This window comes from Montipora foliosa, chromosome 2 (assembly GCF_036669935.1).
Source record: "Montipora foliosa isolate CH-2021 chromosome 2, ASM3666993v2, whole genome shotgun sequence".
NCBI lineage: Eukaryota > Metazoa > Cnidaria > Anthozoa > Scleractinia > Acroporidae > Montipora > Montipora foliosa.
Window position 1 is genome coordinate 7660676 of NC_090870.1, and position 17820 is coordinate 7678495.

Genomic DNA, 17820 nt, shown 5'->3' on the forward strand with positions numbered 1-17820 from the left:
ATGGGACTGAAATTTCCGGCACTACTATAACTGCCGTGAAGCATGAATCATGGGCCTTAATCACACAGCCGCCATGTTGAATCCCGAGGGATTGAAAACTATTGTTTTGCCCCACCGAAACTCGTTCCCAAACATTTCAAGTCGAGGCTCGGGGTACGACATCTATTGTGTACGGCCAATATGGCCGCCGCGCGAATAAGGCCCATAATAATATAATAATATTAATAGTGATTGAAAAGAGAAACAAAAGATGCCAGTTTATTGATCCTTCCTGTATGCCATTTGACACTCACATTGAAAAGAAGAAAGAAGAGAAGTGTACAAACTATTGTGACCTCATGTATGAAACAAAAAGGATTTGGAAGATGAAAATAGTGGAAGTTATACCGGTTGTGATAGGTGTGTTGGGGGGACAGTACACTCAGAGAAAAACGTCTCAGTGCAGAGTGGAGAACGAACTGCAAACTCAAATCGCATATGGCCTCGAATCTGGGAAATTCATTTTATTTGCACTGATTTTGCATTTTGCATTCATTACAAAGCTGCATTTTCATCTACAGCATCTTGCCATTCACTCCCTATATGTTTGAGGAATAATACTAAAACCATGGCAACAAAATTTTAACACCTTTATTTACTTAGACATGAGACATAAGTGAGCCAACGAAGGCTCGTTTACAAAAATGTATGAGTCAACAAAAAAAATTATTTACAAAAATCTAGATGTCAATAAAATTATCAATAGTTAACCCATTGACCCCTGGAAGTGAGACTTAACAGATTTTATTCTGCCTAACGCCATACGATTTTACTCCTCAACTAGGGAAGTCCTAGGGCGTTTGAGGTGTTAGTGGGTTAAAGGAACTATGCCACACAAAATGATGTAATCTCATGGCACCCAAAATGTCCGAAAAGTAGAACGAAAACATTGCAATAACAACTTAAAACTGTTGAACAACATAAAAGAAAAACAGCAAAAGGAAAGAGAAGCATCGATGGACGCAAATGGACAAGATTGAAACGGATTGTATTTGGGCCGTAATCATGCAAAAAGTCGGCCCGACGTTTTCCAAGTTCATGACAAATCGCCTGGATAAAGGTCGTTTTCGCTCAGAATCATCTTGTTTGCGATGTAATGATAATTTTATCAGTAAAGAAATTCCACATTGCCATTTCCTAGTTTTAAACTCATGATTAATTAAAGATTTTCCTTAACACCCTAAAATAACGTGACAGAGCCCCTTTAAGCAGTCAAATACTATGTTCCCTCCATTAACCCATTACAAAATTACAAATGCACTCACCCAAGAGAAGTTTAAGTCCCTTAAGTTGCATAATTCTTACCTAACATGATTAAGTAGACAGTTCAACGGTTGACATGCAATATAAGCATAAAATCTATGCCTAAAATAATTAGAGTTAGAACCAGCTAGCTTACTGCAATTTTCATAATTCTGTGGAATCTTATCTCGAGTGCCAACGGCTAAACTGCGTTGTGGCTTCCATCAATCAATGCATGACAAAACCCACCAATCGACATGTTTGTTTCCCACGGTACATTCGTACATTCGAACACGACATGGATGGAAAGCAATGGAATACGTACGAATCTTTTTACTGAAGAACCTCTAAAAAGAGATCAAAAATGGTATCCGAGCTGTGAACTAAACAAAAACTCCAATTCACTTTCCGGAGCCGGAGTCGATCTTCCCGGCTATGTTCGTAATTACGAAAATTGCAGTAATCTACTTCCACTTCGTAATGAAACGTAATTTCAATTGCTTTTACAAAGAAGATAGAGAGCGGCAGCTTGCGCACATCCCCTATGCCTCATGGAAACTGTGACAAGATCGGTTTATAACTAATAGATTAAGGTGCATTAAAATAAAGTTATGACAGCAAAACGTTTCTTTTATTTTGTTGCCATTTCCTTTATATCCTGTATTCATTATATTCATTATTTGGCTGCCCGTAGACTACAGAGAACTGCAGAATACTGGCATAGAACTGTGACATTTAAAAAGACTGAAAGCAAATCTAACAGTAAAAATTGCCGTAAATTGAACCAATAAAAAGGTTACATGTAAGTTACTTTTTGCACACCATGAATACTTGACCAAAATCAAGCGAGGAACAGTAATTTTTGTAAGGCCTAAATCCCTCTGACATTCCTTCACTGCCCATGAAGTCAATTTGAAAACCATGTTAATCTAGCTTCCACCATACCTTTATTCTTGGTCAGTTTTTACTCAAGTCATCAGCAGCGGCTAAGCCACTGTGGATTTAGTCAAAACTAAGAAACTGTTTGCATATAAAATAAGTTCAATTCCCAGAGAATTATTATTTTTGAACAACAAGATTGCCATGACATCATGCTCAAATAAATAACCAAGCATTGTATCAGGGCTCGAAAATTTTTCTTGAGTCATTCTTAAGTTAATAAGCTCACTGGTATTGTGACTTTGCTACCAACAGCCTGTCGGAGCTCTCCCCTACATTTGTTGCGCGAGCCAATCTTATGCTAAAATACACACAAAAGATAATGCCTTTAAGTTACAAATATCACGAAAAATATATTTAACCTGGTTCTGAATTTCGAGTACTGCCAGTTCAATTCACCACTTGGAACTGTCTTTTGAAACGACACAACAAAATACAACTAGAGTCATCTTTCAATGAGAGAATTGTTAGGTACATGCATGATCAACTACGTCTTCACCAATTCAAGAACTGCGATTTTATAGCAGCTTGCTAGCCCCAACCAGGCTAGGAGGGTACTTTTTTCACCAGCCAAATGAGAACTTGAGATTTGTAGATTTTTCGTGCCCTGTCAACGGTCTTAAAGGCAAACCAGTGAGTAGTATTTATTGCTTTTAACTTGAGTCAAAAAAAACAAAACAAAACAACAACACTGCCACAATAATATTTTAATAAAAGAAAAACCTAACTGCATTTTTCTACAATTTATCTGTAAACATAGACAAGTGTGGTCTTGTGGTCTTGTCTGTTGTGTATGAAACGTACTTACAGTGCCACGCGCCTTCCCGTGACCACCTAACCAAGTTTTTTACAAATTGTCCGCCAATCAGGATGTGTGAATTTAACCGACAGTCACGCCTCCTCGCAAAGTTCGCACAGTTGTAGGTTGAACACCGTTGCATGGGTTGTTGAGTTGACGTATTTGCACGTAATTGTCAAAAGTGAAAGTTTGTTGGGTGGCCACAATAAGGCGTGTTACACTGTAATTCGATTGCCCCACAACATCTCACCAAGGTGCAAAACTTATTAGCATTACCGCATCTTTAAATGTTGTGCGAACCTTAAGACGCACAACCCAAGACTTAGCTAGAAGGCTGGCACAACACCTCGAACTGTCGTTCTGGGGGTAGAGCGCACGTACCCTAGCTTCTACCTCTTGATAGAGCTCCTACACAGACAATCCACGAGGTCATTGTATTTGATTAACTTTGAGTCTTACTGTAGTAACCTTTAAAACGTTATAATCATCATCGTCATCATAATTATTATTATCACGTTGTTATAGCTTGTCTACCTTAATGGGCAAATAGCACAGAACTGCATTTCCACTGACATTTCCCAAGTTTTCCCATTCATCCAGAGAAACGGGATAAACATCCTCTGGTGGGATTCGGATACCACTGTCAAATGGGAAACAGTTGATGATGAAATAAACCCGCCCCTCTAATTCAACTGCACCAAGATTATTTGGAGGAATGTGACTTTGATCTACAACTGACCAAGAGTTGTTTTCCTCATCATACACTTCAACAGCAGCTCCTTCGCCAGACGGTCTTCCATCGGATTTGTTAACAGAACATTTCCCTCCACCGACGAAGAGTTTGTCATTAACCACAAAAAGACTGGAAGCAAAATGGCATTTGTTTGTTGACGCCTTTTGTTCCCATGCATTTTGCTTTGGATCAAAACAATACAACATATCAACTTCTGGTTGCCAGTTAACATTATTTGAAGAAGATGCAGGTTTACGGAACAAAACAGATCTAGGCCTTTGACTAACCACGAAACTAGGTTGAGTAGATGCCACCTGTTGGAAAACATTTGAATGCTGCACTCCACTGGTACTATTTGCTCTGTTCACTGCTACTCCATGAAGCACATATATACATGACTTAAAGACTACCGCTGATTTAATACAAAATGTTTCTTTAACTATATTGAGAGTGGCACTCAATTTAGCAACACACTGCCACTGATTTTTAGGTATACTAAACCTTCGAGGTGCTTCTGAATGGAAAATTGCATAAATGTGATCGTCAATGCTGCATAGGCAACCAATTTGATTGGTTGGACCACAAAATGGGGGAAGGGTTTCCCAAATGTTCAAACTTATGTGATAACGGTCTATGACAAAGGTATCACCCTTTCTACTGGCTACATAAAGGTATTTACCACACACTTCAGAACAAAAGCATGCTATAGCCTCAGGCAATTGCGCCATTGAAGATAAGGGTTTCCACATCTTAATCTGGATGTCAAAATACTGCATTTGTGTCTGAGGAAGGATAGCCACAAGCACCTGAAAGATAATCGCCAAATACAACACAGTCAGAGAAAGTACAGTACACACCTGGAAACTGTGACAATCACCCTAACTTGATCAAACCAAAATAGACTTCTGACCTACATATCCATTTAACCTTTTACTGTAATCATCAGGAATGCCGACCCTCAGTGACCTAACCTTGAAATGTTGATTTCTCTTCAGGTCATTTTTGCCCCAAATAATATAATGTTGAAACCTCAGCTTTCAAGGTGTAATGAACACAATAATCTTAAAATTTTATGCTCACTGGAGCAGCTGTGAATTCTTTGCCTTTTCTGTTTGCTTGCTTGAATTTTTTTTCCATTACAGCAACAATGAATCTGTTATTGCCATTTAGGACTTACCTCAAGCTTTAATCAATATGTTGTATTCACTTTTCACTTCAAGGACAATTCAATTCAATCGTTTACAATACTAATAGACACTATTTTGTTCCTTTTTCAGCATTTACATGTACAGCTACATCTACATGTATACCAAGAGTTGCTCATCACACCAACTCCCAAAAATTTCTATTTCCCTTGTTCGTAAATATTCCAAAACAAGCCAAATTTTAATGAAAACATTTTTTCCTCTTTTTCGTCCACAAAAATTCACTCGCCATCAAAAGTGTACGTGCAATACAAAATGCCTCACACAAAAAGGGAAAAAGAGGCTATAACATCTCTTGATGTCATTAGGAGTCAACTATTGTTGCTCTTTATTTACGAAACACAAGGTTTTCTATGTTAATAATAGCTAAAAGTCAAATTTATGTCTTGTTTACACAGATTAGGGCAGGAGCGTATCAAGGAGGGTCTTGGGGTGCCCTTAATCTCCCCTCTCCCTTTGTGACAGTCAATAACATAATAAAAACCATATCTGTGAGACTGGAAAAGAGTAATTTATGTTACGTGGAATCTATGCAGGTATTTTGTAGGCTTCTCCCTCCTCCAGCACTCACTGGTCGTCCAAAAAAATGACACTTCAACTAAAAACGGTGTGGATATCAAACCTGCGATTTCAACTACCCAGGAATCGAGTGGATTGATGGATCTGGATTCACAAATTCTATCAGCAGTGAAGAACAACATTTTGCAAGTCTTACTATGGAGCTATATTTGTTTCAAATACTCGACAGACCTACAAGGAAAAAAAATATTCTCCACCTTGTTATAACTAATTTGCCCTCCACAGTATCATCCATAGACTCTGGACCCTATTTTGCAGAAGCTGGTTTGCCGTCTGACCATTACCCGGTTGTTTTCGACATCGACTTTTCTGGGAAACTTAAGGATTCAAATCATAAATTTTGTTTTGTTTTCACAAAGAACTGTCCTTGTTGCCTCTCAGCTCTGGTGTTGAGAATGTCAAATCCCAGGAGGAGTTTAACGAGGCATGGAATCAATGGTGCAGTTTTGTTTTCACTGCCACAGATACACACATTCCCACAGTTTCGCGACGAAGTTCAAATAAACCTCCGTGGATAAATAAAGATCTCGCATCAGCAACCAGGAAGAAAAGAAGGCTATGGAAACGAGTGAAGTATTCGCAAAACCAACAACTCAAAGAAAAGTTTCAGAAAACAAGACAGAGCATCAAAAACTGGATCCGGTGAGAAAGGAAAATGTACTTGCAGAAAATAGCAAATGAGGCCTCATCTAATCTGAAACGATTTTGGTCATATTAAGGCTCTTTATTTAGCTCTAGTCAGATCCCACTTGGGGTACTGTTATCAATTGTGGGCCCCTCAGTCTGTTATTAGAAATATATTACTTATTGAATCCATTCAACGTAGGGCCACTAAATTTCTATGCAAATACTCGAACGCTAGCTATAAGGAAAGACTTGTTCTTTTGAATCTGTTACCAATAAATTACTGGTTGGAATACTTAGACTTAGTCTTTTTCTTTAAGTGTAAAACTGGCTTGTATGCAATTGATTTATTCACGTACGTTACATTTGCTACTGGTTTTACAAGGCGTGGTTCCTCTGGTTTAAATTTAAAGTATAACTGCATTCCAAGAACGTCTGGTTTTAGAAATACCTATTTCATACGTATAGTCAATACCTGGAATGCTTTACCCAATAATATTAAGGGCATTGCCATTCTTAGTAGTTTTAAAAGTAAGCTAAAGGCTTTCTTTTTAGAGAGGTTAAGGTTAGTCTTTGATCAGGACAACATAAGATCATATAAGATTGCATGCTCAAAATGTCGTAGTATAAGACCCCTAACTTTGTGCTCGAGTTAAATTGATGTTTTCCCTCTACTCTAATTGTAACGAGTACTGCTGTATTATTATTATTATTATTATTATTATTCACATTAGCCAAACCGAAAAATCAAAATTTGAATGTAAGATCGGAAGCATGCGCAGTCGATTGTAGTGGGTCATGTCTTTTATCCGGGGTATTGATACCCGAAATAACGTCACTTACACGTCGTGGAAGGGATTCTTACAGTCACAGCCTTCGAGTCGAATACTTTTCTAGTGGGTCGTCATTGATCATCATTCAACCGTATATGTTCAGTCTTTGACCACCGAGTCAAATTGTTCTTCAACGTCTTCAACCGTTGAGCAAAGAGAAAATCAGTTCCCGAGCTAGACCACGAGCAGTCGTCCTTATTTCCTGAGAGCCACGCACGACGAGTGAAATTATTATTTTATGCAAATTAGTAGTGAAAACGGGGCGTGTCACGCAATCGCGCGCTCAACTGTGTCATTGAAAAATAAGAGACTGCTCCCAGTCTATTCTCAAGCACGACAATAAATTTAAATTGACATTTGCTCAGCTACGCTCAGCAATTCTCAAAAGGATACTCTTTTGCTGTAAAGGGGCCACAAATTTGAGAACAGAAGTTTAAATTCAAAGAATGAAGTGACATGATGCCATTGTTTTGATTATAAAATAGTAACGCCTACGACACATGCTAAAGATCTGCACACCTTTCTTCGCTTTTTAAATACTTTCACGAACATTTCCGGTATCCTCTTTCTTCAAAAATTTGCAGCTGTTTAAAAAAAAAACAAAAAACCAGTCACTGCTCCCAGTTTCCACGCCAGCACTCACTTTCTCACTGAAACTCCTCGTTATTATTATTTTATTATTAATGGTTTATGGGGTTGGTTTGGTACATATTTTCACCGGGGGTGGGTTGGGTGGCTTAACCTTGTAGGGGACTTCGTGTCCTATTGTTTTGTCCACCTAGTATTGTATACTGAATCTGTAAATAAATAAATAAATAAATAAATAAATAAATAAATAAATAAATAAATAAATAAATGACAAATCGGTAAGGGAGGGTGTGACCCCCCTTTGAAAAATCCTAGCTACACCCCTGTAAGGATAAACCTTGTAGCAAGGATGACATCTCTAGGTGGATGCAATGTTACACCCTACCCTTTTGGGTAATGTATGTAAAAATAATGTATGTATGTTAACATTCTTGGAGACCCTGGGGCAGCTAGTCAGGACGATAGAATGTTCGTGGTGAAAGTTTACTACAAGAACGGGAAGGGCCCCTGGGCACTAACTCTTACCGAACCAGTTCCAGAAGTCGTTCCAGAAGCGTTCGAATTCCCTGCAAGGACGAGCAGCCGGATGACTCTGATCTTTTCTTACACGAAGTAGTTTTTCGCATCAATCGCCATAGTTGCGTGGTTTCTCGAGGAAAGTTTCAGAACAAAACGATAACGAAGCCCGAAAAAATTCAAGCTTTAGCACGACTGCAAGCAACAAATACTATCAAATAAATGTTTACGGCAGATCTTTCGAAGGTATCGTAAATTTTTATTGCTGATTACGCGATGCACGACTTTCACACTTTGCATGTTTGCTCTGTAAATTGTCTAGCACAACGCAAAGCTTACCTTTTACATTTCCATGTTCGTCGCACGACTTTCCTTTAGAGACTTCAACTATGGCGATCGATGAGGGAAACCACTTTGTGTAAGATACGATTAGAGTCACCCGGCTGCCCCTCTAAGCTGATTGGCCACAAATTTTTTTTGTGGCCAATCAAAAGAAGGGAATTCGAATGCTTCTGGAGCTGCTTCGGCAAGAGTAAGGGGGGGGGGGGGGGGGGGATTTGGATCAAAAATTCACCCAAAACTGAAAAACCCAGACCCCAGTGAATTTCGATTAAAACCAAAAACAGAATATAAAACCATCAAAACCGAAAGTTTACAGACCCGGATTTCCAAAACCTTAATCGATCTGATACATTAGTGGCACCTGTCCTACTTAACAGATTTTACTCTGTCCAATGCCAGGGGCCATTCCATTTTTTATCCCCCCCCCCCCCCCCCCCCTATTGAGGTACCAGGATTTCTGAGGGGGAGGGGGTAAGTGTGTCGGCACTTTTGATCTTTGAATAAATTCTGAAGGGGGAGTGTGTCGGCACTTTGATCTTCTTTTTTTAGGGGGTCAAAAGTTTACTTTTCCGAGGGAGTGAAATATAAAGTACCTCAAAGGGGGGGGGGGGGGGGGGGGGTTGGTGCGGATAAAAAATGGAATGGCTCCAGACAATTTCACTCGTCAACTGGAGGTGTCCTAGGGTGCCTGAGGAGTCAATGGGTTAACCAGTCCTCTCCATTAATAACCCATTGATTCCTGGGAGTGAGATTTAACAGATTTTACTCTGTCCAATGCCAGACAATTTTACTCCTCAACTGGGGACATCCTTGGGTGCCTGAGGAGTCAATGGGTTAAAATAAAACTTTTGTGGAGTTTTCTTAGTGTAGATAATACTACATGTAATAATGTTACAGTATTCGTAATAACATTAAAATCTAATGTCTATTGTCTGAAAAAAAAAAGCTTCATGAATAATTGGCGATTTCACAGCATCTTGCTTAGGGCAGTTACTCGATCAAGCCTTGGTTGCCCTAATGCAACTAACTGAGGTATCCACCGGACAGTGTTATCCATCCTTTAAAAGAAATTGGGGTCTCAGTCATATGAGATGATAGGGATGGCTTGCTTTACATTTTCTTGCCAGAAAATAAATATGTGTTGGTGCTAAAAAACCGTTAGCAGGGTGGGGAGTGAAGTTTTCAGTTGATTGATAAATATTTTTGGGCACATACTAAAAACCTGAAACACACGACATGAAACCACCGAAACAACCGGAACCGTCGGAACCATCACTACCATCGAAACACTGAAACGAAACCAGCGATACTATCAAAACAGCCACAAATTCAGTTTCCACCATAAACTCTCTCTTCCAAATTCAAATACGTTTTAATAATACAATAATTTAAAAATGCGTTGACATTCTTTCATTATAACTTTATCGTCTTGTATTTTTGTTTGTTGCCTTGGTCTTTGCACTGTTTCTAAGTCGTTTTTATGCCAAACGCTTCAAATTTTCAGGAATCTCAAAGCCTTCGGTGACGTCCACATCGACATACTCCAGCACTCAGCAATGTCCCTTTTTGACTTATGGCTGTTTCTGCTTAGGTGGCCTCATACACTACAAGCCTTTTTAGAGACATCACCGCCAAGCCGGCCACTTCTGCTGGAGGGAACAGGACAGCCACAACACTGAAAACTTCATCGCCTACTCTTCTCGAAAAATGTGTGGGTTCTTTAACGTCCCAAGGGGAACCGGCAGGTACAAAACACAGGTCACAGGTCATTGTTTTACCAATACAGAAAGTATTTTAAACATTCATAAAAGCTAACCTTAGTCCTAATTAGGCCTAAACAAAAGTTTTTAGGCCTGAAGTTAGCTTTCATGAATGTTTAGGATACTTTCTGTATTGGTAAAACAATGACCTGTGACCTGTGTTTTGTACCTGCCGACAGGAAACTTCTGAACATAGAAGATATTTGTGAGACGGGGTCTACTTTTCATAGTCTTTTTCTGAAAAGACTTGAAAGTCTAACGACTTGCAGATGAAATTACAAAGACAGCACTTTCTTGTCAGTTATTTAAGATCCTGAGTGTTGATCCAACCGGGGTTCGATCTTGCGACCTCCCGTGTCACAGCCTGTTGCTCAACCAACTGAGCCACAGGTGCTCGAAAGTGCTGTTGCATTTGGTCTTTGTGTGCTCATGGGCAGACACATCACATGCGTGACATAGTTAATTTGAGATGTGGAAGGAAAAATAGTGGAAAAAATAAAGAATTTTTTGGTTTCACTCTTTGTTAATTGTATGTGCTGACAGAATCTGCAAAGATTGTGAATAAAGAACAACTGAAACAGGAAACTCGACAAGTCTCAGTGGTGATTAATATGAGTCTGTTTCAAAGGTTTTGTTCAAGTTTTTATAGATGTTTCGTGCGTTCGTTTCGTTTCGTTTCGTTTCGATGTTTCGATGGTTTCGGCAGTTCTGGTAGTTTTGTTTCGGTGGTTTCGTTCCGGTGTTTCAGGTTTTAAGTATGTGCCATATTTTTGCTCCAATTTTTTGTGATGCCAGCAAATTATGTGGGGGTTACAACAGTCTCATAATTTGTAAAATGAACGAGCGGGTGTGCAATTAGATTTGACTTGATTTAGAGTCTAACAAGGGTCTGGCAAGGCTCCCAATAAAACCCACCAAGGGGGAGGGAGAGGGGTGCTTTATGTCTGTACTGCAAGGTGAGCATAGCTTTAATGCACCTATCAATGTTAAGCCCCAGGGTGGGGGGGGGGGGGCTCCCTACAGGAAAGTTGACTCAGAGAACCTTTGCCTGGGTAGGGATTTTGACACGTACAGTATGTGTTTCCCCAGGGTCGGGAATCTTGGAACACCGAGAGAACCTGGAGAGGAGTTATCCACAATTATAATTTTCATGTGACTTCTCTAGTTTTCGTGATTTTTCTAGACACCATGGGGTGAAAGAAAGGAAAGCGAATCTGTCTTGTCTTTTTGTAAATATGGACCATCACTTTTTTCTGTCTTTAGTGGAGTGTTCGAAAGCCTGTAAATAGTAAAAGAACTATTTACAAGGCTAAAAAATAATGATATTGTTCACAATATTATTGTTTTGCTCAATTTTAGGTTCTTGTTCAGTACCGTAAGCAGCGGAAAGGTTTCATGTTACACAACAAATTTCCATCAGCTGTTCAATGAGAATCTAATGAAAAAAAATTACTCCACAGTAGGAATGTGATGATCAGAGGGTACCCAAGGGTGAGGAATTTGACAGTCTGTAGGTGCCCGGAGGTGGAAAATTTGGTGCTAGCTTCAATCAAAATGTCAAATTCCCCTGGGTCAGTCCCCCCCCCCTCTCCCACCCTGGAGCTTTACATTGATAGGTGCATAATAAAAGAAGAGCTAAAACTCAAATGATACGTTTAAATAGTGTTCAAACGTGAAATGTTTTGTTCTTACCGGGCACATTGCCCTCGGCTTTGCTTGCTCTAACGCAAACTTGGAGCTCTGTACTGGCCCGTAAGAGTGTAAAAACGTTTCGAGCAAAAGCGTGCGAATGTCCGGCATTCTTTGCATCTCCTCTGTGTTCAGTTCTTCAACCACGTCTCTTAACTCCGCAAGTCCTAAGCGTACTGCTTGGATAACTTTACCAGCGAACGGCAACCTCTCTTCCTCTTTATACCTGATCCATGCCATTACAGCCTTTAACACGAACGATTCTGTAGGCGTGTTGAGGTCGTCTCTACGAAGGAGGGTCACTAACTGATCTGAGTCGACATGGCACAAGAACTCTTCACTTTCACAAATTTCCTTGTACATGGAGGCCATCTTACGTTGTGCCGCTTCTAGTAACTCTGATAGGCCGTGACGATCTGCTATTGAACAGATGCGGGCGTACATCTGCACTTCCAAGCGTCGCTGAATTACCTCGGTCTGAAGGTAATCACAGCACTGATGCACAACACTTGTAACTTGAAGATGATCAGCCACAGGGAGAATTTCAAACACGTTTTCGTCATCAACGTTGATCTCTCCACTATAGATGGCATCCATCACAATCTTCAAAGTATCTGCAGAAATGTTCTCATCTTTGAGCTCAATCACTTCCTGGTTGGATTCCTTCATTCCGTGAGCAAACATGGCGTGGAAATAATCACTATTTGCAGCGAGTACAATCCGATGGGCCGGAAACTCGTCGTCACCAACTTTCAAACGAACATCAATGAATTCACCATGCTCACGAAACAGACCACACTTCGACAAGAGAATTTCAGAGTGAGCGACCATTTTTTTAGCCCCACAAAAGGCACCCAGATGACCCGTCATGCATAACGTGCGTAGTGGTCACGAAAGCTGTTTTTGTAACGCTAGAAATTTGTTAGCCTGCGTGCAGGCGCTAGATAGAATGAATGATTTTTGCGAAAGCCCCATTGATTGTCACTAAGCAGGTCCTGAGCTTCAATGTGGTTGTCTATGCTGTCACTTATGATGTCTTCAAGAATCTTTCCTGGAATACTTAAGAGAGATATGGGCCTTAAATAGTAGATAGGCAGGTCCACATCAGGACTTCAGTCTTGCGCATTCTGTAACCTGCGTTATCAAATAAACTATGTATGTATGTATGTATGTATGTATGTATGTATGTATAGGGGATGGGAGAGGGAAAAATTGGGCGCGCGCAAAAAGCGCGGAGCGCTCCGCGCGTTTCGCGCGCACCCAATTTTCCTCTCTCCCTTCCCCTTTCTAGCGCCTGCCACGCGGGCTAGAATTTCGCGTGTCAAAGGCAACCTCGTTCCCAGGGTTTTCTCGGCTGTCGGGAGAAGACCCGAGAAACCTTGATCACAATCAGGTTTTCTGAGCCCGCGAGACTGAGCACCCCCAGCAAACCATTGTTTTAACGAAAACCGCTTGTCAGCAACCTGGCTCTGGTTATTGCTGTCCAAGGTCTCCCATCCTCGATGGACAAATTCAATCACGTGATCTCCTGCGTGTCAGGGTCTTTCTCAACACTCATTGTCATCCGTCAAACTGACATTTCCCTTTTTATTCAACTTACACGACGTGTACGACGTACAATCTCCTTCAGACTTCAAATCTACTTCAAAGAATCAAACATTTTAATGTGCAGAGAACATTCAGATTAGGCGAGCCAAAGAGTTCAACCCGGCTCAATGGGTTCTCCTTGCATATTCCAATATCCACTTGACTAACGAGACAAGCACCTGGAAAATCGATTGTTTTAGAGTACTGATATAGTAGTACCCAGCAAAACAAGTAAAACCTAACCGTCTTCAAAGTGGTTTTTAGACCTAAATACTGTAGATCAGCGCGGCTTTGATTAGAAACGCTATTTCTTGTTGAACTTAAGCTCTAATTCTTCCTGTTTTAATTCTTTTTACAGCGATAAGCCTCTCATATTAAGATGGGATATTGCATCGTGTAATTGTAAGGAAATGTCCAATGTCAGTTTGACGGATGGCCATTAGTGTTGACCAAGAAGGTCATGTCTTCTCGCGACCCGCCTTCAAGTTGAAAGCCGAGAAAACCGTGGGAACGAGGTTGTGTTATAGGCTAAATTATGTGACACACACCCTGGCCATGGGGATTCAAATGTGCCTTATTCCGGCTCATCTATCCCTGGAATAGAGTTATTACACCTTTCAGGAACCGGCCCCTGGCTAGGAGTTTAGTCCTAATTGGTATTATGCTCCACGTGAAGTAAAACGTCTTGGGGGTTGTTCATCGTGATCCCCTTGACAAACTTTTTGATGTTTTGGTTGTATTCTAGCGAGCGAGCAGGCTCTTTTGTCAGGTTGTCGAAACGTCAGTCAATGTCATCTCAAACAGTTTTTTTCAGGACTACACTCACCCGGACGATCGTACTTAAGTTAATTATGATATGACTCCTGGGTTCAAACCATTTACGAGGGTAACTACAGTTTGAATAAATCTTAGTCAAATGTACTTTGCAGGCTCCAGAATAGAAAGAAAGCGACAACTGGATAATTTTTCAAGATAACAGCAGAGTTCAATGCAAATCCTCATGTTTCTCTGCTTGGAGAGATTTGAGCCCGCTATCGGATGGCGTGCTGTGGTGTCACTCGAAATTGATTATCTTTATTTTCACTCCGAACAAAAATTATTATTGGCCCAAAAATAAAAACACTACAATTTGGTTTCACAAGCAGGCCCGGGTTGCTCGAAGCATGGTTAGCGCAAACCAACGTTAAATACCATGGAAACCTGTAGGTTTTGATACCTCCTAACCAACGGTTAGCGCTAATCAGGCTTTGAGCAACCGGCCCCAGGTTGGTAAAAGGGAATGGAACTGAATGACCACAACCAGTGAGACGAGACGTAAAAAGGTAAAAAAGTAGTCTCTGCTCTTTTAAACTTACGCTGAACTTAATCCACAAGTTGTCGCTTGTCACCCGTTGGTAAACACAACTCATCAAATCTCCTACTGTCTGACTTTCGTCACTAGTCCTTATCTTAGAATAACTTTTCATTTGTTTGTCATTAACTTGAACGCGTTGGAATAGCTGAAGCTATAAACCCAAATACTAACAACTCCAATTATTTCCAAATTGATAAGGATCACAACACTTTTAATCCTTTCAATGTGGAAACGTTTTCAAACATGTCTAATACCTCAGCCAGGCACTTTTTTAAGGTTGTCAGCACTCTAACTATTGTGATGGCAACGGTACACCACTTAAGACCCTCTAAAAATCAGGTTTTGGAAAATATCTTGAAAATCAATTCGCTGACCTAGTATTTTTTGGAAATTTAAAAAAGCCCCTTAAGTTGTCTCACGTAATACGAAAAGGGGAAGGGCAGAAACGAAGGGTACATTGAATACAAATAGCCCTCAAAACAAAATTATTTCTCCCAGGAGAGGCGGCAGCGCTAGCAGTTTGAAAACAATTTGCCAGCACAACAAAAATCTTTTTCCCACCAACTTTCCAATACTTCTTTTTCCACCCAGCAGATACACACTTGCAGAACACATATTTTGCGGAACACCTCCGTTGGGTACAGAAAAAAGTTCCTTTTTTTACCAAAAAGACTATCACTTTAAATACAGATTTGCCCCCATCATTTAAAGGCACAAGAGAGTCTGCCTGCCAAGCCTCAAGCGCTAAGCTGTTTCAGACAATAGCACAGCTATACCAGAAGCTGTATTATGATATGGTAATTTGTCCGTGGAAACGGAACGTTAACTTATCCCAGGAGCTCATCAAGGGCAGCTTCCATCTCCTATACTTGGCCTAGGAGTCAAACCTTTCCCGTGTAGATTTATTTATAGAACGCCTCCCTTGGGAGATTCAGCACGCTCACTGTTGTAAAAGCCAGTCAAAACGAAGATATCGCAGTGTCAAGGGAAGTATGATACTTCTCGCGGGGAAAACCTGTTTCTAAAAAATATGCATTTACTGCTTACCCTTTTGAATCTCTTAACTATAATTAAAATGGAGCAATGTGTTGCTGGCTAACTGGATATTGCCAGCCTAAGATTTTGAACAGCTCGCAAACATTGGCATCAGAATTCAGGCTGCTCTAGTTTGCAGTTTTCATGCAGTTTATCATGCAACGTGATACCGCAGTTCCCCCAGACGATATTGCAAGGGAAAGTGCAGTTGAACTAAAACATATGATGAATAGATGCACGAGTCACCTGCATGAGGAACAAGAAAGAATCTCAACACAAACTTCAACTGACAGATTCTTTTAATTCAAACTAGAAGAAATTCCATGTTCACATTTTAGAAGAACCTCTTTTACAAGAACGTTTAGGCTGAAATTGACCACAATTTTAAGAACATACAAAGAACATATCTAAGATCGATGAGAATTCAGTTAAGAAGGTCTTTCTTTTGGTCATTAATTTGTTTTCTGTCGTTGTGAGAAGCATAAATAACAGAAATGTTATTAAAACTATAGTCTAGCAGGACAATTAGCTTCGACATTTAGGGACGTTTTTTAACATTAACGTAATTTTCTTATCGCATGATGCACTGAACGACTCAGTTTGTAGTCGAACTCAGCACACAACTTTGAGAACATATCAGTCCGGCAGTGTTTAAGAACGTTTTCAGGCTGAAATCGCTGTGTCCTTGGTCGAGTTGTAATATACTATTGGAGTGCCCCTGACGGTTAAAAAAAACCGAGTTTACGCTAGGTTTTTCTTCCAGTTGAAAACTTAACGGAATGCTGGTCATTTTAGTTATTTCGAGACCCACTTCAGTGACCGGTTACCGGTCATCAGTACACAGCTGTACACTCAGGCGATTGGCCGCCTTATGATAAGTACTACAGTGTCCACCTATTATTGATTTATTAGGTGAACAGTTTCACTTGGCTCTCAGTCGAATTGACTTAATCTATACCTATAATAGTTATCTGGAATAGATGTAGCTTACTAGCAAGACGACAACTTCGGAAAGAGAATATCTATGAAAGAACTGTTCGTTCTTCGTACCTCCAGTTACTCATGAAGAGGAAAGTTAAAATACTGACCATACCCACACCAAGAACAACAAATTATGTACTCGAGTGTATCCGATACCAAGCTGCAAAAAATGCGGAACTCGCTCCCCGGGACAGAATGAGAATAATAACATCACTAAAAGATTTTAAGATAGCCATAAAGACGATGACCTTTTAGCATCTTTGTGTTCTTATCACATACGGGGCAAAATTACTGAATGCTGATTGGCTGAGACGGAGAGCATTTTCCTTAATCACGAGGGCGCTTTTGGTAATCAAGAGGGCATGATTACATGACCCTAATTGGTTAACAGTTGCTTATCAAGAGCAAGCGAACTTACAAGAGAATCTCCTTCCAGATTAAACTGCTATTTGTGTTGGCAGCAACGATTCTTGAATACAGGAGTGTATCCATTGTCATTGAACGGGTGTCCTTCAATAATTTTGCCCCTTATGTGATATACATGTAATCGCCATGTGCCCTCGTGCGATTAAGGATTAATTTCACTTGTATTTTCAAACTTTGAAAATACGCGTGAATTTAAAGGGCCACTGTCATGAGCTGCGCATGCTCGAGTTTGTTTGCTCTCGAGCCCACGGAAAATTGTAGCCGTCATCAGGAGCCCATCTGGATCGTGCAACTTCCATACAGCGTCTGTGAAACGGCGTTTTCACAAATAGGTTTATTTTTAGACTAGCCCTTCCCGCGAATTAGGTCAAAAAACAAAGGCAGTTCCGGTTAGGTGACCCTATGACGTCAGCTTAATTTCTTGTAATTGGTCATCGGGCTCCTGTGGGAGTCTCATTCGCGGGAAATTCAATCTAAAAATAAATCGGTCTGTGAAAACGCCGTTACACGAACACAGTAGAGTTGTAGGCTCCGGGTCATGGGTTCCAG

General features: G+C 40.3%; 1 protein-coding gene across 1 annotated transcript; it reads right to left on the minus strand.

Annotated features, from left to right (window-relative positions):
* Positions 1–618: 618 nt before the first annotated feature.
* LOC137992296 (kelch-like protein 12) lies at positions 619–12767 on the minus strand. The gene is made up of 2 exons (XM_068837563.1): positions 11892–12767; positions 619–4558 (listed from the first exon to the last, which is right to left on the minus strand). The coding sequence occupies exons 1-2, from the start codon at positions 12756–12758 to the stop codon at positions 3539–3541; spliced, it is 1887 nt and encodes a 628-aa protein (XP_068693664.1). The 5' UTR covers positions 12759–12767; the 3' UTR covers positions 619–3538.
* Positions 12768–17820: the final 5053 nt, after the last annotated feature.

What these genes read in the sequence shown, in the direction of transcription:
- LOC137992296 (XM_068837563.1), bottom strand. Translation starts at nt 12,758, where the DNA reads ATGACGGGTCATCTGGGTGCCTTTTGTGGGGCTAAAAAAATGGTCGCT. An exon ending in AGCCGAGGGCAATGTGCCCG is followed by an intron (nt 4,559 to 11,891) that starts GTAAGAACAAAA and finishes ATTATCTTTCAG; the next exon opens with GTGCTTGTGGCTATCCTTCC.